The sequence below is a fragment of the Natrix helvetica genome, assembly GCF_964273705.1.
Source record: "Natrix helvetica genome assembly, chromosome: 4".
Lineage (NCBI taxonomy): Eukaryota > Metazoa > Chordata > Lepidosauria > Squamata > Natricidae > Natrix > Natrix helvetica.
Window position 1 is genome coordinate 172,604,777 of NC_138550.1, and position 21,776 is coordinate 172,626,552.

The 21,776-nt window shown below is 54.7% G+C and overlaps 2 protein-coding genes across 16 annotated transcripts in view; both read left to right on the forward strand.

Annotated features, from left to right (window-relative positions):
- Positions 1 to 254: 254 nt before the first annotated feature.
- PUF60 (poly(U) binding splicing factor 60) lies at positions 255 to 15,918 on the forward strand. Of its 5 annotated transcripts, XM_081952004.1 has the most exons (12): positions 305 to 435; positions 1,159 to 1,742; positions 3,693 to 3,788; positions 5,556 to 5,645; positions 6,290 to 6,340; positions 8,313 to 8,474; positions 8,570 to 8,662; positions 9,423 to 9,663; positions 9,747 to 9,937; positions 10,399 to 10,543; positions 12,776 to 13,011; positions 15,101 to 15,918. In XM_081952004.1, the coding sequence occupies exons 4-12, from the start codon at positions 5,571 to 5,573 to the stop codon at positions 15,398 to 15,400; spliced, it is 1,494 nt and encodes a 497-aa protein (XP_081808130.1). In that variant the 5' UTR covers positions 305 to 435; positions 1,159 to 1,742; positions 3,693 to 3,788; positions 5,556 to 5,570; the 3' UTR covers positions 15,401 to 15,918. The 5 variants fall into 5 exon arrangements, with proteins under 5 accessions (XP_081808128.1, XP_081808126.1, XP_081808129.1 ...); XM_081952000.1 differs by lacking the exon at positions 1,159 to 1,742 and having other exon boundaries at positions 256 to 435; XM_081952001.1 differs by lacking the exon at positions 1,159 to 1,742 and having other exon boundaries at positions 258 to 435; positions 9,450 to 9,663.
- Positions 15,919 to 17,496: 1,578 nt separating this feature from the next.
- Positions 17,497 to 21,776, forward strand: part of SCRIB (scribble planar cell polarity protein) — a 52,830-nt gene continuing 48,550 nt past the window's right edge. For 8 of the 11 annotated variants that reach the window (XM_081951212.1, XM_081951208.1, XM_081951210.1 and 5 more), the window contains exon 1: positions 17,498 to 17,791. In XM_081951212.1, coding sequence (XP_081807338.1) covers positions 17,630 to 17,791 — 162 coding nt within the window. In that variant the 5' untranslated portion in view covers positions 17,498 to 17,629. Of the gene's footprint in view, positions 17,792 to 21,776 lie in introns of all 11 variants that reach the window. The other 3 variants (XM_081951205.1, XM_081951213.1, XM_081951207.1) reach the window with 2 other exon arrangements.

Sequence of the window (21,776 nt, forward strand, 5' to 3'; positions counted from 1 at the left end):
CTTCTCCGACGGCAGCTGCCTTTGTCCCCGCGCGGCCGCCTCTGCCACGCACGCGCACTTCTCCCCCTCCCGCCCTCCCCCCGCATTAAAGCGCCAGCAACCGACGCTCCGCCGGCTCTTGCGTTTCCCCCCGCGCCACCCAGCCCCCTCCGACGGGTGTGGGGGGAGCGGGAAAGGCTCTGGCCGGAGCGCCTCCCTCACGAGGCTGCCCCCCTCCCCTCCCCAAGGCTCCGGGTGGCGGGAGGCCCCGGCCAATCAGCGGGGTCGCGCATGCGCCCTAGCTGCCTTCAGCTCTAGCCGTCTCGTGTTCGCCCGGCCTCCCGCCGCCAGGTTCTCGCGAGACTCCGGAGCTTGGTGCTCGAGGAGGAGGCGGCGGCGGCTGCGAAGATGGCTGCGGCGACCACCACCACCACCACCACCGCGGCGCTCTCTCTGGTAAGCGGCGGGGCCGGTCGGAGCGGAGGAGAGCCGCGCGACAGAGATGCGGGACGTCCCCGGTTGAGCCGCTGGCGGGGCGTGAGACGCGGGTGGGGGACAACGACTACACTTCCGAGCCGCCTCGAGGCAGCCTCCGCCGTCCGCGCTTCCCCCCTTCCCTCTACTTCTCCCCCGCGGGCCGCCAGGCCGGCCTCCTGCCCCGGTTCCCTCCCTCCCCCCCGGGGTTGTCGAAGTGCGGCCAGGAAGTCCGGGTCAGCCGGGCAGTTTCTGGAGCCAGGCCGGGCCCCTCCCGGAGCCTCGATGCGCCTCCCGGATCGCTGGGTGTTTGGCCGGTTGAGGAGCCCATGGCCTCTCCCAGGGGAAGCTGCATAGGCCGCCACCCCAAAGGACCCCCGGAGAAAGAGGCGCCCCGCTTCTCTCTCCTTCCGGGGGCCCCTCGTGGTTGGGAGTCCAGCAGCTTCTTCTCCCGCAGCTTCCCCCCCCACCCCGCTTCCGAGAGACGGATTGCTCGATAGCAGCTGGGTCCCGGGTGGCTCTGCGGGAGGGTCGCACGGATGGCTTCGAAAAAGGACCTCGCCCCCCAGGCCCGGTCTTGCCCCTGGGGTGTTCACGAGCCTCTGCTCCTTTGCCGGGCAGCCTTTCAAGGCCGGGTGGGAGAGGGGCCAAGACCCCCGGTTCCTGGGCCAAGACTGTGAGAGGACAGTTTTGATGCCGTTTCAGACTTTTTCTAGCTGATTTCTAAGTCAACCCAGGCGAATGATTCTCTCTGCAACATCCTCTTCTAAGAACTCACAGTGGTACCCGTGGATTGCCTGGCCGTCTTTCCCTAGATGGTCTGGATCATAAAAAGTGAATCTGGAGGAATGCGTTTTCAGTTTTACCACCTCCGGATTGGGCCTCTGCACAACCTGGCTGGTGGAAATGGCCAGGCAGGGAACTGGGAGCTGGATTCAAGCTGCGGTCAATCCTTTTGAGGGAAGGCAAGGCCTCCGAAGTCCTGGAAGAGGAGGGGCAGGTCCTTTCACGCCCAAGGAGCTAAATCTGAATCCATCAGTTGTGAATTACTTCCATTATATCCCAAATACTCCCTTTCTTGGGGACGGTTAAGAAAGAGGAGGGACTGCAGTTACAAAAGCCTCCAGAGACAGTTTGGTTTCATACCTGATCATGGGACAGAAACTATGTTGGTCTCTCGGAGGGTTCACCTGTGGGAGGACTCGGATGAAGGGAGACCTCCCAATGGATTGCGGTGCTGCAGTCACAGCATCCTCCTGAACCACATCTGAGGACTGAGAGTTTCTCTGGTAGGTCCACTCCTACCTGATAGTTTCTGTTGGGAGCAGCAGAGGAAAGATTCTCTGTTATGTAGTGTCCCAGAGCTTCATCCTTAACTATCACGTTTAACTCTTACTTTAAACACTCAGGAGAAGTCATATGTTAGTTTGGCGTGAGTTATTATCTGATACATTCTAAAAATGCCCAGCACTGTAGTACAGCATCACCCTGGGCCCAATCACTCCTATATCCCCCCCCCCAATCTTTTCATCTCCCCCTCCTTTGGGGGTAACAGACACCTTTGCAATTTCTGAAAACGGAAATCAAACTTCCAGTGCTAGAACCTGGTGAATGCATCCTTGGGATCTAGAGCTACAAAACATTGCGTGGCCACTAGGACTTCACAGCAGGAGAACATTAATGGAAAACGGAACCCAGAGCTCAAAATGCACAGCTACAGTCAAAGACAAAATGTCAGGCACTGCTGAGACAAAACGGTTACTCACTTGAAACAAGAAAGTAGAAGTGCAGAATGAATGGTGGTTGAAAAGATTTCTAAGAGCCACCAAAAGGGCTTTGGATAGGGATGAGCAGCAGAAAAGATGATTCAGAGGGGAACGGGGCATGAAGATCTCTTCATATCCACATCACTGGCTTTTAAAGGCATTGAAAACAATGGGTGGTGGAGGTGGGAGAAGAAACAGTGTGTAAACAGAAAAGAAGGGAGATTACTTCCCTTTGGTTTTTCCAATTAAAGAAGATGTATTTCCCCTGAAAATTGTGAAGGCCAAATTGTGAAGGGGCAGGAACTAAAACCTGAGATAAATGCATGTTTAGGAATACAGGTGTCTCCACTTACCACCTCATCCAGCCACTGTTCAGAGTTAGAGTGACACTGAAAAAGTAGGTTCACAACAGGTCCTCGAACTTGCAACCATTGCAACATTCCCACAGTCATATGATCACAACTTGGGCACTTTGCAGGATGCTTTACAATTATTTTGGTATCCCACGGTCATGCGATTGCGACAGCAGGCTTCCAACAAGCAAAGTCGGTGATGAAGCTGGCAGGGAGTTGCAGATTTGGGGAGTGGGGGGGTGGGGTGGCAGTCATATTAGGAGGTTGTGTTTAATGATCCAGTGGCTTGCTTAATGACTACAGAGGGACTTGTGAGGCCAATGTGGCTATGATGTTTTACTAAATGACTATATCAGTGATGGTGTTCTAGTCCCAATTCTGGTTGGTAAATGATGACAACCTGTGCCTTTTCCCCTCCTTTCAATGGGTTAAATCTGTAGGAAATAGCTGAACATCTGGATGACCCCTTATATAATTGCTGAGAAATTCTGCACAGCTGCATAAAGCATCAGACCACTAGCAGAGTGATTGTTGCCCCTATCTTGAAGGAGGAGGGTCTTGGGAATTTGCTGCTCCCAAACATTTAGGAGCAGAGATCTGTGAAAATCTTTAAGGCTTGGGAAATTGTCAAGAACAAGCCGTGCTGGCTAGCAACACAATCCCAGGATGTTCTGATTAGCACACTAACTAAATAGAGTCCCTCTAACTAGGTGGCTAAGAGCTCATCATTAGCTGCTGGTCGAGTGGAGCAGGTCTGTATGGAGCTGCTCCAGTGGAGGGTGTTTCAAAGCTGTTTCGATTAAACACTTGGATGAGACGGTGAAAGGAATTTTGTGGAAGATGCCAGCTAGCTCTGTTGAAAGGGGCTGCTCGGTACACGCCCTTCTGGGAGGGATCCCAGCTGGGAAGAAGTGCTACAGGCATCGGCCTCTAAAGTGATTGGGAGGCAGACACCCAGGGAATGGCTTTGTCAATTTACATATCAAACAGATTATTCTGAAGTTGCTATTGGTCTTGTTTCCCCTGCCCTCCCCCGCTCAGTGAAACTGGGACTCCCTGCCCACTCTGTGTAGGTCTCTTGTGTTCAGGCAGGCTTTCATGAGCATCTCTCTAATTTCAGGGCACCGAAACCGTCAAGGTGGAAAATGGGCAGAGCACGTCAGCCAAGCTGGGGCTCCCTCCTCTTACACCGGAGCAGCAGGAGGCCCTTCAGAAGGTGAGCAGCTCGACCAAGGTCGTCATCCAGCCTAAGCATAGCCAGAGAGAGAGGCATGGGCGAGGACCTTTTCCCTTCTGGGCAGGGCCCTGCCAGGAATGTACTGTCGCCCTGCCCAGGAGTGGGCTGTAACCAGATTTGGGGGATTTTACCCAGCTATTCAGTGAGGTGCTAACAGATGCAGAACATATGAACGGGCATTCATGTGGCTTAGCCCAAATCTGTAACTGCACAGACGCCTAGAAAGTTGGTGCTTTTAGGGCAAGCGTGCATCGCTTTGATGGCGTATGTATGTGTGTATTGCCTGCCCATCCCACTTCCATCGTAGGACTAAAATCCAAAACAGAACTCAGGATGTCAAGCCCCTCAAGTAGCTGGGGCCAAACCTCCTTGGAATAAAGCAGCTTTAGCTAATTCTTAGGAAATTGAACGGGATGAGGATCGGCATAAGAAAACCTGCCCCATTGAACTCGTGCTCAATAGGGCTGGGCGGGCAGAGGATACTGGACTCTCAGCAGGGAACTGGTAAAGGTGTTCCACATGTACGACGGTTGTAAACTCCGTGTTGGAATCAGCAGGAAGTGTATTGAAAATGAAACGGCCCTCATAGGAAGGGCCGGGTGCTTGAATCGTGCTCAGATTTCCGCCTATTACTTGGATCCCTCCTGCTCGAGAAATCAGTGACACAGCTGGGGAAGGTCCATGAAAAATAACCAACCTTACCGGAGGATTGGGGCAATTCCCTCTAGGAAAGGTGAGGGTGGCCCTTTCTAAGCTCAGAGGAGAGGCATTGGTTATGTGGGTAGTGGGGGGCGGGGGCAACCTTCTCCCTCTCCCAATATCAGAACTGGGCTTGATGCCATGCATGGTACCCTGAGATGAGGAGGAGAGGGCTGCTGCTTTAACCAGCTAGCAGGCACTGACGGGAGAGGAGGCCGAGGGCCCTCCTGTCGGTGCTGCCGGGCTTCCTCAGGGCATTGAGTCAGTCCCAGTGGACCCTGCAGGCTGGGCCAGAGCTCCAGCTTTTGGGGAGGGGGAGGGGGGGCAACAGCCAAGCGAGTGTTCTGGTCTGGCAGGCTTGTGGAGCAGCTGAGGAGAAGGCCAGTGCTGTTCCAGAGTCTTGCTCCCAGGTCTGTTGTGGAGGTTTTCCCTCAAGCTCCTTCCGGAGACAGTCCCTCGGGGAGAAAGCCATCCCGTCAGAAGGACCAGCTGCGTGAGGCCTGTCCCCTTTTATTGTGGAAATGTTAGGAAGCTAGCTTTATTTATGTACTAAAACCCTTAGATAGGCAGCCACTACCTTACATGGAACTTTGGGCGGCTCCCTTACCAACCATTAAAACAGCACCAATGATAAGAACAACCTGGTTCCTATCTAAGTATACACTTCTAAAGCTTTCCTTTCCTTGAACGGAGAGAAACGGTGCCCCACAGGACATCCGTTTGTTGAATCAAGGAACCTCCAATGGCTGACTTACAGAATAACGGGTCCAAGATCTGGGACACACAACTGCTATGGAACTGAGAATTTTATAAGACATTTTATGACGTAAAATTACATAAGACGTTTTACGACATAATAGAAAACGTTCCACCTGGCCTAACGGGGGAGCTGGTGGGGCTGACAGAGGGAGGAGGGTGGGTGGCTGTGAGCAGGAAGACCGCCTTATCCCTGATCCAGCTGCTGAGTCTCTCTTCGATGCTCTGGGCCAGAGGTTTGGCAGCTGCTGGTCTCTGTGACTTTGGTCTCTCTCCTCCCTCTCCTGCCAGGCCAAAAAATACGCAATGGAGCAGAGCATCAAAAGCGTCTTGGTTAAGCAGACGATTGCCCACCAGCAGCAGCAGCTCACCAACCTCCAGGTGAGGCCTTGCCAGGATGCCCTTGCTTTTGACCTGCTTTCCCCTCCCCCCTCCCCAGGGCAGCCCCTTACGCACTTAGAGCCACTGCCAGTCCCGAGATCTGCCTGGAGTGCTGCCTTTGGCCTGCCAGGCCTAGACATGGCCACCCGTGTAGGGAAGCTTAGCTGCCTGGAGAGAGCAAGAGACAGAGGGGGCGTGGGGAGAGTGAGTGAGTGGGGGAGAAAGCTGGTGTGGTGGGACGCAGTAGTTGGCCTCAGGCAGGGTGGGGCAGGGAGTGTCTGTGGTCTTGCAGGGCTGTGGGAAGGGGGCTGCCAGCTGCTGTCCAAGCTCCTCTTCCTGAGAGGAGTTAACTGGGTGGGGCGGGGGGAGGGGAAGACCAAAGCCTTGGGGCAGCTCTGGCTGCTGTGGGTGTGGGTGTGGGGGGGGGGGGGGCTGTCCCTATAGCTAGTGGTCTGCTGAGGGCTGAAGACTGTCCTGGACCTCCCTGCCTTGGCTACTCAGGGTCGGCCGGGGATGTTTGGCGAGGAGGAGGAGGAGGAGGCAGGCAGGCAGGCGAGAACTCTTTCTCCCACTTGAGTTTTGACAAACCCCGTGGTAGTGTGCTCAGCTCCCACAGACTGAACTCTGTCTTTACTGTCTTTCAGATGGCAGCAGTGACAATGGGCTTTGGAGATCCTCTCTCACCTTTACAATCGGTCAATAGACACATTCACTTCTTCTGGGCACTGGGTCTTAGTCAGGGCCTAGGCTGGGGGAGGACGTAGCTGTGGCCTCCCTCTCCCGCCACCCCCCTGCTCTGGATATACCCTGCCCCCACCCCCAACCAGCCAAGGCCAAGTGTAAGCTCCCAGTGGAAGACCTTGGGCTGGGGGCAGCTGGGACCCCTGGAGGCACTGGGCAGAGAGAGAGAGAGAGAGAGAGAAAGAGAGAAAGAGAGAAAGAAAGAGAAAGAAAGCATTAGTCTCAAGCAGCAGGAGAAGTGCCTTTCTAGGGATGCTGAGGTCCTGGCCTCAAAGTAACTGCCAAGGTAACTCGCCAGGGGGCCAGCGTGGGATGCTAGAGGCTGGCGGCCGGGCGCTGGGGCTCAGCCGGCTCTCCTAGACGAGTGGAAGGGTGCTAGGAAGAGGGGCTGCTGGCTGGCATTGGGGCAGAGAGGGGGTGGCCGCCGCGGAGCCTGCCTGCCAGGGCACAGGTCCCTCACTTTTGGAGCCAGCAAGAGCAGGCCCCGCCCTCTCCTGGGGAGAGAGGGCCCCCGCCCTTCCGCCTGAATGCTAGCAGGGTGGCGCACCCAGGCAGGAGCCAGGGGTCCCCCTTAACGTGCTGGTGGATCTTGCGCAGGGCCCCGGCTCCTGCTGTGCATCGGGCAGATCCCCTTGGAGCTGTTGAAGAGGCCAGCTCATCGGAGCAGCCTGCAGAGTTAGGCCACCCGGGTCCTCGGAGCTCTCCTGGCACCAGCAGGACAGGCTTTTAGCTCAGTTTCTGTGGGGCAAGTGGAAGAGAAGCACGACGGGATGCCCACCTCAGAACAGCCGCTCAGCCTGGCTCTGGTTCTGGGGTGCTAGATGGACGGCCAGCTTGCTGGGGTCAGGGCTGGGGGGGGGAGGGGAAGCAGGTAGGCCAAATAGCCGGGCAGCCCCCATGGGCTTCGTTGTAGATGCCCATTTCCCCTCTCCCTAACTCTTTGCTCTGCTGGCTCCTGAACGCTGGGAGTGCCTGCCCTTCGTTGAGTTTGTCCAGTGGCGCTGGCTGTCCTGATGTGCAGCAGAGAGCCTCTTCCTGCAGAGGGTCCCTCCTCTCTCTTGGGGAGCAGCGAGACACCCCCCTCCCCCAGAACTGTTTGGAAGGGAGGCTGAGCTTGGAGGCATTGCCTGGCATCCGCCCAAGGCAGCTCTCTCCAGGGTTGGGGAGGGACTGAGTGGCAGGTATGCCCCAGAGAGGGAGCAGGGGGGGAACAGAGGTCTTGTAGGTCTCCCCACCCCACCCTCACGAGAAGGGCCGAGGGACTGCTGCTGCGAAGCCCCCAAGGTGCTCTTGGCTCTGATGTACAGCCAGCCAGTATCCCCAGCTGGGCGGGCGTTTGCCTCTCAGGACGACAGGAGTAGCCTTGTGTTTTTTTCCAGCTCCAGAGAAGCGCTCCAGCGGCTCGTCCTGGGCCTGGCTGTGCGGCCAGGCAAGGGAGCTGCTGCCCAGCCACTGAACCATAGCGGTGAATCTGGATTGTAGGCTGGCTAGACTTTTGGCAGAGGAGATGGGTCATCGTGGGCCTTCTGCCACTGTACCTCCTTGGGACAGTGTCAGACGGTCCCTTGCACCAGCTGGCCTGGCCCTGGGAGGAGAAGGCTGTTGACCCCGTGGCTGTTGTTTGCTCCCAAAGGCGCCTGCCGAGAGGAGGAGGCAGCGTCCTGGGGTGGGAGATGTTTCAGGGGAAGACAGAGACGAGGTGCCCGATCTGGATCTCTTGCTGTGTGGGGGCAGAATGGTGGGGAAGGACCCTTTGGGGCGGCAGAGGGCTGATTCCTCTGGCCGAGGGAGGGGGTGGACTGGGCTAGTTCCTCCTCGGGGAGACTCCCCCTCGCCACACTGGAGCCTCCTGGGGAGGGGGGCAACGGGGGAGAGCTGCCAGGCTTCCCTCCTGCTCTGACCGGCCAGACCTTCTCTCCGATACAGATGGCAGCGCAGCGGCAGAGGGCCCTGGCCATCATGTGCCGGGTCTATGTGGGCTCCATTTACTATGAGCTGGGAGAGGACACCATACGGCAGGCCTTCGCCCCCTTTGGGCCCATCAAGAGCATCGACATGTCCTGGGATTCCGTGACCATGAAGCACAAGGTGAGTGGGGACAGCTGGTGGGGACGGGGAAAGGGGTGCACGGGGGGGGGGGCGGGGAGTGCCTGGGCTTCATTCCCCCTTTTCTCCTTGGGCAGGGCTTTGCTTTTGTGGAATATGAGGTCCCGGAAGCTGCTCAGCTGGCCCTGGAGCAGATGAACTCCGTGATGCTCGGAGGGCGGAACATCAAGGTACGTGGAGGGAGACCTGTGGGCCAGCTGCAGCCACACGCCGGTCTTTCCGTCCTGTAAAAGCCAGGGAGGGGGGGGGGGAGCTGGGCCGTCTGCCTGCCTGCCTGCCTGCCCCAGCTCCTACCATCTCTCCAGCAGGGGCTTATCTAGAAGCAGGCCGAGTGCTTTGCCCAACACCACCCATGGCCCCTGAACTGCAAAGGTTCCTCCGCCCCATAGTGGGTGAACCGCTGGGCTGCCTGGCTGGTGCTTGCAACTTGCTTTGTGGCAAGGAGGACTTCCAAAGGCAGCTTAGCAAAACTTCCTTCCTGCATTCCCACGATGCCCAGTGAGAACAACAAATCAGAACTGAATGCAGTGAGGACTGGCTTAACACAAGAGCGGGCCAGGCCCCTCTACTCCCTCATCGGTTGTCGTGCCAGGGTTAGTGAGGTGGAGGGGCCGGGCTGCGACCATGGAGGTTTAGATTCACCTCGCTGGCCACTGCCACCTTCTCATCCCACCTACCCCACAGGGTTGCTGTGGGAAGAATAAAATTGGCAGCAAGAAGAAAGACAGGATGCAGCCTAGTGAATAAGTCTGGATGTGGGAAACATGTTAACCCACAGTTTACAGAATGTCGGATGGGCTTGTAGAAACAGCCTAGCACCCCCCCCCCCCCCCCGGGCCTGGCATTTTAGCTGAGCATGTTGACTAGGCCAAGTGCCCCCATGACAGGCGGTTGAGAAGCTGGTGCTCTGGGGGCCCGGGGGGTGCCCAGAGGCCCTCACGGGTCACCTTCCTGCAGGTGGGGAGGCCCAGCAACATTGGCCAAGCGCAGCCCATCATCGATCAGCTGGCAGAGGAGGCTCGAGCATTCAACCGCATTTACGTGGCATCGGTGCACCAGGATCTTTCTGACGACGACATCAAGAGTGTCTTTGAGGCCTTTGGGAAGATCAAGTCCTGCACGCTGGCCCGGGATCCCACCACGGGGAAGCACAAGGGCTACGGCTTCATCGGTGAGTCCTGGGGCCGGCTGCCTTGCTGCTGAGGGCCCAGAGCCAGCGGTCAGTGCTCCATGTTGCTCTTTCTGCCTGCTCAGAATACGAGAAGGCCCAGTCCTCACAGGACGCCGTCTCTTCCATGAACCTCTTTGACTTGGGGGGCCAGTATCTCCGTGTGGGCAAAGCAGTCACTCCGCCCATGCCTCTGCTGACTCCAGCCACCCCGGGAGGTCTGCCTCCTGCAGCAGCTGTAGCTGCGGCTGCCGCCACGGCGAAAATCACCGCTCAGGTAAGGAGCAAGGCCTGGGGAGCGGAGTTGAGGGAGGAGAGTCCTTGCCCTAGCTGGATTGACCTTACTACTACTCTTCCCCTCTCCTTGACCAGCAGCAGCGGGGCACCAGTCCCAAGTCTGAGAGCAGCCCGCATTCCTTTTCCCCTGCAAGCTCCGGCAGGCTCCCACCCTCTGCAGCAGAGAGGGGGGCACCGGTGGCTCAGTGTGTGTAGCTCCTCTGCAGGCCCCTCCTCCCTCTGCTGCCAGGGCTGGGTTGAGCCTGGCTGATGTCTCTGGGGCTGGGTAGGACTATCAGGGAAGCAAAGACAAATACTGGCCTGAGGTGCCCCTTCTGCTCCAGTGGGCCCACGGAAGATGATGGGGGGCTCCTGGCTGTGGGGTTCCTCGCTTGGGCCTTGGGGTACAGAAGCAGCCCAGCGGCTGCAGAGGCTGTAGCCAAGCTGACTTTTCTCTTGTAGGAAGCTGTGGCAGGGGTGGCGGGTGCTGCTGTCCTTAGCACATTAGCCACCCCCGGACTGGTGACCCCAGCCCTGACCCTAGCGCAGCCCCTGGGGGCCTTACCGCAGGCTGTGATGGCAGCTCAAGCTCCAGGCGTCATCACGGGTGAGTGGCTTGGCAGCTGAAATACCCGCCTCTTGCTGCCTGGGATAGGGGAGGGAGCTGCCCTGTGTGGGGGTGCGCGGTGAAATGGTCTCTGCCTTTGCCCAGCCGTCCGCCTTCCTGCGAGGATGTCATCCCCGCCTTCTCTGTCTTCTCCACAACATCTGTTGTGTCTGTGAAACCGAGCGAAAGGCGAAGGCCTCCTTGGAGATAGAAGTCTGGCCTTGAGGAGCTTTCATAGGAACGAAAGAAAGGGCGGCCGGTTGGTGCCGCCGAGGTCGGGTGGGCTGATGGCGGTGGCACTTTACACTCCAGCGAGAATGTGCTCTTCTCCCCCCACCCACCTAGCATTTTTCGGTTAGGCAGTAGAGCTCTGCAGCCCTGCCCCATGGAGCCTGCTGGATTGGCTGGCGAGAGTTTTAGTTTTGGGAGTGAGGAGCGGCTTTAAAGCCTGGCGGTGGGAGCACTGGAGGGGAGGTGGGAGGCTTTGGGCCAGTGGGTCCTCTTAGTCTGAAGGACCCTGTGCCTGGGAACCTCCTTTTGGGGCTCCTGCCTGGCCAGGTGGGAAAGAGGATCCTACTTTGGAGGAGGCTGAAGGGGTTCATCGCTCTTGTGCGAACCGTAAAACCTCTGGCCCTCCCCCCCCGGCTTTTGACTTGCACCTTCTGTATCCAATGGGCTCAAGAGCCTTGGAGGTGGGCCTCTTTCAAAAGTCTCTGTCAAATTTTCTTTAGCAATTTGAATAATTCTAGCTTTACAAATCTTTCTCATGGAGAGACAATTGGCCCCATGGATGTTACCTTGGAAGACATTGGTGTGTAGAGACCGGTCTCTCCCCTGGCTGCTTCCGTTTCCTCTTCCCCTCTGCAGCTCTGCTTGGGCTAGCCCCATAGGTGTCCTCCTGACTTCTGATGCTTGCTCCCACCCCTGTATCCTACACACACACACACACACACACACACAAGCAATTACGTGGTCGCCCTTTGGGTGCTCAGCAACACCGCTACATTTATGCCCAATTTTGCCCACTTCTGGTTTTCAGCAAAACCGTGTCACAATGAGCAATCACTTTAATAAGCGCTGCAAAAAAGTGACCCATCCATTTTGCAACTTACGCCTGTAACAGGCAGTCTCTCTTATGGTTGTCTTTTCTTCCTGTTTCTCTTCTGTGGAGTAGAAGGATGGATGAGGGGTCTTGAGCTTCTGTCTGAGATTTTCACTCCTTGTTTTTCTTTTTTTATTGAAAAAGTTTTACACAAACAAATTTCCCCCCTTTTTAACCCCCCCCCCCACCATATAATGTAAATCACATACAAATACTGTACCCCCTCCCCTCCCCCCGTCTTAAAAAAATTTCTCATTCAAATATTGTACCAAATACTGTACCCCCCCTCCCCCGTCTTAAAATAGATTTCTCATTCAAATATTGTACCTCCTCACCTCCCAACAATCATAATATAAGTTTCTCTTAAAGTAACAATAGCCCAATAACCCCATCTTCTAAAGTAATTAAACATATATAAATCATGATATAGGTTTCTCTTAAAGTAGCAATATTTCATTAATCCCATCTTCTAGATTAGTTATGCATATATATTTCCCCACCCTCCACCCTAACCCTCCCCCACCTCCCAATCAAACCCCCCCCCCTGACTTACGCTATACACCACTCTAACAATTCCAAACAACCCATGTATTATTTACTCTGATCATCTATCAGTCTAAACATTCTTAACTAAAGGCTACATAGTACTTCCTAGTCTGATATTTATTCTGTATGTAATCAATCCATTTTACCCATTCCTGTGTGTAATTCTCCTGCTTCTGACCTTTTAAGAAAGCTGAAATTTTTGCCATTTCGGCGAACCCCGCCACTTTCTGAATCCATTGATCAATAGTCGGTAAAAAATCTTTTTTCCAATGTTGCGCAATCAACAACCTAGCTGCTGTAACCATATACAAAACCAATTTTGTTTCCCCTTTAGTAAAGTCCTTAGTTATACCCAGTAGATTTTCACTCCTTGTTGATACGACTGTCCTGTAGTTGGTTGCTAAGGTTGTTGTGAGTCGAGAGATTGCCCATTTCTCTTCGGGTTGATTGTGTGTATTGACCTGGTGGGATTACCCTCCTTGTTTGAGATGTGTTGGATATTCTGTTTAGCTTTGGGTGTGGAGCGCGAGTGTATATGGGCGACTAGTTCTTTTCACGTACTTCAAAATGTGCTTTTCCTCCAGGTGTTACTCCAGCTCGCCCGCCTATTCCCGTCACTATTCCCCAGGTGGGTGTGGTGAACCCCATCTTGGCCAGTCCCCCAACACTAGGCCTGCTAGAAGTCAAAAAGGAGAAGGAGGAGGAGGAGGTTTTCCAAGAATCTGAAAGGCCAGAGATGCTGAGTGAACAGGAGCACATGAGCATCTCTGGCAGCAGCGCCCGCCACATGGTGATGCAGAAGCTTCTCCGGAAACAAGAGGTGAGTTCTTCAGCAGGGCTGCTGGGGACGAGCCTCCAAACTGGAAGAAGGCTGCCCTGTTTAGGGTGACCCGCTCCTTACTTAACCAAGGAACTGGGAAAGACTCCTTGCAGGGTAGGGCTGAAGAATTTGTTCAGTTATCTGCAGGATAAAATCGCTCAGATCCGGACAGGCTTGGACTCTGACTGGGTAGATTCGGGCGAGCCGACGGGGATGAATCTTGAGGAGACAATCTGGGATGGGTTTGACCCTGTGACCCCCGAGGGCATGGACAGGATTATGGGGAGACTCAGTGCTGCCACTTGTGTGCTGGACCCGTGTCCCTCTTGGTTAGTTTCGGCTTCCAGGGAGGTGACACGAGGCTGGCTCCAGGCGATTACCAATGCTTCATTGAGAAAGGGGTTCTTTCCCACCTCCTTGAAGGAGGCGGTGGTGAGGCCCCTCCTTAAGAAGCCTTCCCTGGACCCAGCTTCTTTAGCCAACTATCGTCCGGTCTCCAACCTTCGCTTTGTAGCAAAGGTTGTCGAGAGTGTGGTAGCACGTCAGCTTCCCCAGTACCTGGATGAAGCTGTCTACCTGGATCCGTTTCAGTCAGGTTTCAGGCCCGGGTACAGCACGGAGACGGCATTGGTCGCGTTGGTCGATGATCTCTGGTGGGCCCAGGACAGGGGCTGTTCCTCTGTCCTGGTCCTATTAGACCTCTCGGCGGCTTTCGATACCATCGACCATGGTATCCTACTGCGACGACTCGGGGGGTTGGGAGTGGGGGGCACCGTTTTACGGTGGTTCTCCTCCTACCTGTCGGATCAGTCGCAGTTTGTGTTGACTGGAGGGCAGAGATCGACCCCCAGGCACATCACTTGTGGGGTGCCCCAGGGGTCGGTTCTCTCACCCCTCCTGTTCAACATATACATGAAACCGCTGGGCGAGATCATCCGTGGTTTTGGGGTACAGTATCATTAATATGCTGATGATACCCAACTTTTCATCTCTACCCCAAACCACCAAACGATGCCCTCGATGTGATGTCCCGATGCCTGGAGGCTGTGCGGATCTGGATGGGGAGGAACAGATTCAAGCTCAATCCCTCCAAGACTGAGTGGCTGTGGTTTCCGTCATCCCGATTTGTACATCTTGTTCCATCTTTGACGATAGGGGGAGAAACTTTAGCCCCCTCAGAGAAGGCTCACAATCTGGGAGTCCTCCTGGATCCACGGCTTAGTTTAGAAGAACACCTGACGGCCGTGACCAGGGGGGCCTTTTACCAGGTTCGCCTGGTACGCCAGTTGCACCCCTTCCTGGATCGGGATGCTCTGTGCACAGTCACTCATGCCCTCGTCCTTTCTCGCCTGGACTACTGCAATGCTCTCTACATGGGGCTGCCCTTGAAGAGCACCCGGAGGCTTCAGCTGGTCCAGAATGCGGCCGCGCGGGTTGTCATGGGGGTACCTAGGTGCTCCCATGTTACACCCCTTTTAGGCGGCCTGCACTGGTTGCCGGTTGTTTTCCGGGTGCGATTCAAGGTATTATGACCTTTAAAGCGCTCCATGGCTTAGGCCCAGGGTACCTGCGAGACCACCTACTGCCACCAGTAGCCTCCCACCGTCCAGTACGATCCCACAGAGTTGGCCGCCTCAGGGTGCTGTCGGCCAGGCAGTATCGGCTGGTGACCCCCAGGGGGAGAGCCTTCTCTGTGGGAGCGCCTTCCCTCTGGAATGAGCTGCCCCCGGAGCTCCGCATAATCCCTGACCTCCGGTCCTTCCGACGCGCCCTAAAAAGTTGGCTTTTCCAGCAAGCCGGCCTGGCCTGTTAATGTTAATTTATTTTAAATGTATTGTTTCTTTTTAAAAAAATCGGTTTGGTCTTTTTGGAAATGGGTTTAATCTTTTTTTAACTTTTGTGATGTGTGTTTTTAATGTTGTACGCCGCCCTGAGTCCTTTGGAGAAGGGTGGCATATAAATCCAAATAAATCTAGACCGAAAGGGCGGGTTGCGGGATGTATCACTGTACCATGATGGAGGGAGCAAAACAAGGCTGGCTGGAAGGAGTCCCGGGAGGTGACGTTTTCTGGCTTTTTTCTTCACACAGTCAACAGTGATGGTGTTGCGGAACATGGTGGACCCCAAGGACATTGATGATGATTTGGAAGGAGAAGTAACAGAGGAGTGTGGCAAATTTGGGGCTGTCAACAGAGTCATCATCTATCAAGAGAAGCAGGGCGAGGAAGAAGATGCGGAGATCATTGTCAAGATCTTTGTGGAATTCTCCATGGCCTCAGAGACTCACAAAGCCATCCAGGCCCTGAACGGGCGCTGGTTTGCGGGCAGGAAGGTTGTGGCCGAAGTGTATGACCAGGAGAGATTTGATAATAGTGACCTCTCCGCATGAACTCTTTCACAAAGACTTCTCTTTCATTTCCCCCATGTTTTCTGGAATATTTTTGGACCAGCATTATCCTGTGTTGTACATGTAGTAGTTGGTAAAAATGCCAGGAAGAAAAAAACCCTTCCGGTGTCCGTGGTGTGTGCGAGAGCATTACCTCCACAGGGGCAAAATGGGAATGCAGGTTAGGCAGGTAGCCATTCCCAGGCAATGTATTATTAGGCACCAGATCGAGAATGGTCAATTTGGTGGTGGTGGTGGTGGTGCTGCATTTTCACTTGGCCTCCTTGTTAATTCCAACTAATTGAAAAACACCAGTTTTAACAAGAAAACCAGTAGCCCCAAAGGTGTTTGTTTCAAGAGGCAACTGGACTTTCTGGTTTTTCTTTGAAGATGTTTTGCTTCTCATCCAAGAAGTTTCTTCAGCTCTGATTGGATGACTGAGAATCTCCATAGACAAGAAAACCAGTACATTACCTCTTTGCTTAATGTCTTTTCCACACTAAAGGTAAAGGTTTGCCCTGTCCACTCGTGTGTGTCTCTAGGGGCCAGTGCTCATCTCCATTTTTTAGCTGAGGGAGCGTCCGATGCCAATTTCCATGGTCGTATGGCCAGCATGAGAATATGCCGATGCACATGGAGCGCTGTTACCTTTCCAGTGAAGTACTACCTATTTACCTACATTTGGAACTGCTAGGTGAACAGGCTCTGGGACAAGCAAGGAGAGCTCACCCTGTTGTGCAGCGCTGGGGTCTGGAACTTGGGCTGTCAGCTTTCCAGCTGACAAGCTCTGTGTCTTTAACCAAGCCACTGTACCAGTGATGGGATTAATTTTTTTTACTACCGGTTCTGTGGGTATGGCTTGATGGGCGTGGCAGGGGAAGGATATAGTAAAATCCCCATTCCCACCTGACCAGCTGGGACTTAGGAGGCAGAGAATAGATGGGGGCAGGGCCAGCCAGACATGGTATTTGCCGGTTTTCCAAACGACTCAAACGGTTCTCCAGAACTGATCAGAACCTGCTGAATCCCACCTCTGCACCATAAACACCCCCCCCCCCCCAAAAACAGAGAGCTTCCAGCCCTGTTTGGCCCAGAGTCCTGCTTCCTGCAGTGTCCAGCTTGGAGGAGGAGGTGAGCCCAGAGGAAGAGTCTCTTTCTTGTGAGGGATACGCCCACTTCTCCAGAGCCCCCATTGGATAGTGTCCATCTGGGCTCCCCACTTCCCTTCTGGTGGTCCTTCAGAGGACGACCAGCTGGATCCCCTGGCCCTTTTTCAGGCTGGGCCGCGGAGGGTAAGAGGGCCCTGGGAAGGTCCAGCCCTGGAGTGGGGGCGAAATTCAACAGGTTCTGGAGAACCGGAAGTGGAAATTTTGAGTAGTTTGGAGAACAGGCAAATGGGTCCGGGAGTGGGGATTTTGCAGTAGCCTTCCCCTGCCGCGCCCACAGAACCGGTGGTAAAAAATGTAAATTGTCACCACTGGGTGGGTGGAGGGAGGTTAAGCAAGGCAGCCTTGCCCGGGGGAGGAGGGGGGGGTCTGTCGCTTCCTCCGGCGGGTGTGCCCATTGCACCATTCATGGAGGCCGCTGGGAGAGACGACTGGCAGCCCAGGATGGGCAAGGCCAGCGCCGGATGCGGTCGGTCGGGGTGATATTGGGTTGGAAGGGCGGGGGGGGGGGAGAGCCGGCTCCGCTCAAGCCCAGCCAGGGGCTTTGGCCCCCTGGGTGGGTCTGAGGAGGGGGCCCTTGGCGATCCTGCCGGAGGAGCAGCTCGGCCTTTGCCCGTCTCCGTCTCCCCGACTGGACCACTGCCGTGCGCTCCAGGCGGGGCGGCCCTTGAAGGCCGTCTCAAAATTGCGTCGGCCACTCGCGGCGACGCCTCTTCCGACGGCGGCGGCGGGGCCCAGAGCCGGCGACCTCCTTCCGCGGCTGAGCCGGAGTGTCTCTTCCAGGGGCGTCGGCGTCGGGTCGGAGGAAGAGGCGGGGAAAGAGCGGGCTCGGAGCCTGCGCAGACGGCAGGACCCGCGACGATCTAGGACGATCTATGGTTCCGGCCGGGCGCTCTGGGAGCTGTAGTCTTCCGCGGCTGGGCGGGGCGGGGCGCCGTCGTCCCAGAGTGCCTCGCGCCGGATGGCGAGGAGGTTCCCTGCCGCCGGGATGCCGCGCCGCCGGCTCGGCCGCTGAGCCCGCGCGGCCCGGTGCGCCCCCGCCCGCTCGCCCGCTCCGGCGCCGAGGATGCTTCGCTGCATGCCGCCGCTGTGGCGCTGCAACCGGCAGGTGGAGACGCTGGACCGGCGGCACTGCTCGCTGCAGGCCGTGCCCGACGACGTCTACCGCTACAGCCGTTCGCTGGAGGAGCTGCTGCTCGACTCCAACCAGCTCCGCGAGCTGCCCAAGGTGGGCCCGACGGGATCTCCGTGCGGGCGGGGCGGGGATGTCGCCCGGTGGGGGTTCCGCTGCGCCCCTCCCCCCGCGCGCGCGCACCTGTCGCCGTTGGGGTGGGTGGAGCTGAGCCCCTCCCCCCGCCCTCCCTCCCCCCCCTTCTGCGGCGCCCCCTCGGCCGTCGGTGCAGAAACGGTCCGGAGCCTCGGCCGGCTCCCACTCCGCCCCGCCCTGCCTCCTGAGCAAGACGCCGCTTGGCCTGGGCTCCCTGTGGCTGGGCGCGAAAAGTGGCCTCCCTGCTGCCCGCCCGGACCCCCTTCTCTAGCCGGCTCTACAGCGGGGGTGGGCTCGGCTGGGTCCCCAGGGAGTGACGCCCGGCGTAGGAAAATTGCCAGCTGGGAAAGTTAATGGACGGAGCTGATGAACACAGGCGGTGTAACTCGGGTCTTCTTTTTATGAATGAAAGTGTTAAACTATGGACTGGTATCTTAAGTTTTTGATGGGTCGGTCCCCAAGTAAGAATCTGTAAGTGGGTGACAATTGCACATTATAACTTTCCAGCGAGTGGTGATAATGGAAAAACCAGAAAAGGGGATTGGCAGGAATTGGGTTCTAAATGCTTGTGATTTAGGGGAGAACTATTCTATGGGATGGATGGGCAGGCGGTGACTGGGCTGTTCAGAGATCCAGAAATGAATAAGGATGATGATTGGTGACTCCTTGCTTAGAAAAAGTATGTTTCGAATGTAAGGCTTAAGAATAAGTCTCTCTCCAATTTGTAAGGGGGCCCAACTCCATGGCAACTTCACTGAAACTCAGGGTGGTGTACAGGATTAAGAACGTTATTAGATTCATGTGTAAACTTGTGGCAGGTTTGAAACTAAAGGCAGATTTGATTTGATGTGGAAAGTCTGAGCCTGTTGTTAGTATCAGAATGAAACATTCCAAAGGTGGAGCAGACCGTTTTCTAGTGAGGTCAAAAGGGGATCTGGGGGGGGGGGAGGGAAATTACACACACAAAAATAGTGAAACAACTTTCTCGTGGCTGATACCATTTCCATACATTTGGTCATCCTTCTCTCAGCACAGACAGACCGTCTCAATGTCCTTTTGTCCTGGTCACCCATTTCTGCATGCAAGCCGCTTTCTTCCCATTGTCTCCAATTTCTTTTTACGGCTCCATGGCCCATTGAGCACTCACTCGTGGGTGGAGATATGCTAATGAGAAATACAAAAAAAAAGAAAGCATGGTGGAATGAAGATGGGAGGCGGGCTCTAAAAGAGGTGGGAATGAATACTGCAAAATGTATGAATGACAGAAATCATATGCACATTGAGAGAAAAAGTTGCAAAAATAATAGTGAAAGAGAGCAAGGAACAAAGGAGTCAAAGCAGGATAGACCCAAAGAACAACTGTTTTGCATGTGAGGAAAGATGACTAAATAAAGAACCTCCAGCAGAAGGAGTAGAAGTGAAATGATTGGGATTAATGGAAGTGAGAGGGTTTTAGGGATTTGCATGGAATTGGTGCAGGTTTGTTAAAGAGTGGAATTGAAACCAGTGCTAAGAGTGCCGGGGTCCAAGAAAAGATGGGAAGTAGATGCGATTCACTTACGGAGTGGATCTGCAGCTAATTTAATGTATAGGGGAAGCTGGCATGGGTGCTTGATGACTGGAAGGATAGGACTATTGTGTCGCCATAGCTAGAGTGAGCACAAGAACCATAGGAGTGTGTCCTTGGGAATTAGCACTTGGCAGAGCTCTCATCAGAAAGGGGTGAGATCTGTCAGTGAACAAAATAGGGAGAGGCGGTGAGGCTTCCTTACCGTTTGTCTGTGTCTTTTCTTCAAGTTAGTCATCAGGCAGGAGTCTGATGCAGCAGCTATAGCTACGGGGGGGGGGGGGGGGGGGTTGGCAGGAGCATAGAATCCAGATCTGGAGGAGCAATTGTTCCATGTACTCTGTCCTCTCAAACCCCTGTGGAGTCCTGCGTCCAATTCTGGGGGGCCCAAATCCAAAAGCCCCGGGCCGATGGGACCCAGGCCAAAGAGGGCCAGCAAGGGACTGAAAGAGTCAAGGTTCTTCTTAGCCTCCAGAGGAGGAGGGGGGACAGCTGCTTTCCCACATTGGGTGGGGGTTGTCCTGCAGAAGAGGGAGTGGGCTTATTCTGTAGCGCCCCCAGAGCTGGCCAGATGCAGTGAAGGGAGGAAGCTGCAAGAAAAGTGCATCAGGAGGAGCAGCAGCATGGCTTTGGATGTCAGCCAACGGAACAGTCTGCCACAGGAAAGGAGCTCTTTTACTAGAGGTCTTTAAAGAGAGATTATCAGAGAATCTCTCCTGGACCAAGCAGGATGCAGGACGTTGGACTAGATTTGGCTGTGGTTTTAGGATTCCTACAACGTATTGTCCTGACTAATCTCTGTTTTGATGGATGCAAAATTGAGAGAAGCAACATCATCATTTGATCTTGACATTCTGCTTCTGTTGCTGTAGTCTAGGACAGTACTTGCTTTCTTTGCAATTGCATTGCCTTGTTAACCCACGTATCCAGGCGTCCTGCTGTGCTGCCCCATCATGGCACGTGGGGGGGGGGGTTGTTCCTGGGTGGGACCAGTGAAAGGGTGCCAGGAGTGCATGCCAAGAATGTATAATCTCAGCAGATCACTCAAGGCAAGAAGGGCATCCCAGCTGCCTGGCTAAAACAAGCAGGCCTTATATTGAGTAGCAGTGACACAGCAGACGATCACAACAGCAGCAAAGGCATCCCTGCATATTGAGTGGGTAAGAGTAAAGGTTAGGGTTAAACCATTTCTGAAAAAGAGGAACACCTAATAGGAATCATAAAACAATTGGCAATGCACTGTTGGATGATGTGCCCCTCGGGTCAGACAGCACTTGGAGAGCTGCAGGGCTCAACACCATGAAAGGTGAAATGACCACACGAAGACAACATCTTCAAGCATCATCAAACTGAATTGTACTCAATCAGGACACTTTCAAACAGACGAGGTTGTTTACTGCTCAAGACATGCAAACCGAAGAAGGAACCGTGTGGCTTTTCTAATCAGGAAAGGTGTACCAAGGACAACTTTTGGGTGCGAGGCAGTCAGGCGGGCATCCCCTTAAAACCATTGTCTAAGTTTGGGCTTCAGCCCTTCATACAAAAGAAGAAGAGTTTGAGGATCAAGTTCAGGTTGAAATCAATGAAACCTGTAGGTGAGATGTACTCCTTATGACTGGAGACTGGAATGTCAAAGTTAGAAATGCTAAGGAGGAAAATGTAAAACCAACATGAAGCCAGTTTATGTCAATCCGTTGCTTTCTTGATAACTCAGACTCCCCCCCAAAAATATGTTTATACGCAGATATCACCCAATGAAATACACAGAGAACGAACCAAACTGACCATGCTATTACTATAAGGAAGCAAAAGAATTCTGTCATTCCTAAGTTAAAGAGCTGAGAGTTAAAGAAGTGGCCAGGGTTTACTGTGAAAGATTTCAGAAATTGCTTATGCACGTGGGCGGAAAATTTTGGTCAGGTGATAGAATTAGATAAATGGCAGAAACTCTGGGACAGAAATTATAAATTAATAATGTCAACTCACTTGTGGGGTGCCACAGGGGTCGGTCCTCTCGCCTCTCCTGTTCAAAGCATATATGAAGCCGCTGGGCAAGATCATTCGTGGGTTCGGGGTAGATTACCATCTGTACGCGGATGATACCCAGCTGTACATCTCTACCCCAAACCACCCCAACGATGCCGTCAAAGTGATGTCCCGGTGTCTGGAAGCCGTACGGATCTGGATGGGAAGTAACAGACTCAAGCTCAACCCGTCCAAGACGAAGTGGCTGTGGCTACCAGCACCCCAGTTCAACCAGCTGATTCCATCACTGGCCATTGGGGGCGAACATCTGGCCCCCATGGATCGGGTACACAATTTGGGCGTCCTCCTAGATGCCCGGCTGTCAATGGACGACCATGTGACAGCCGTGGCAAG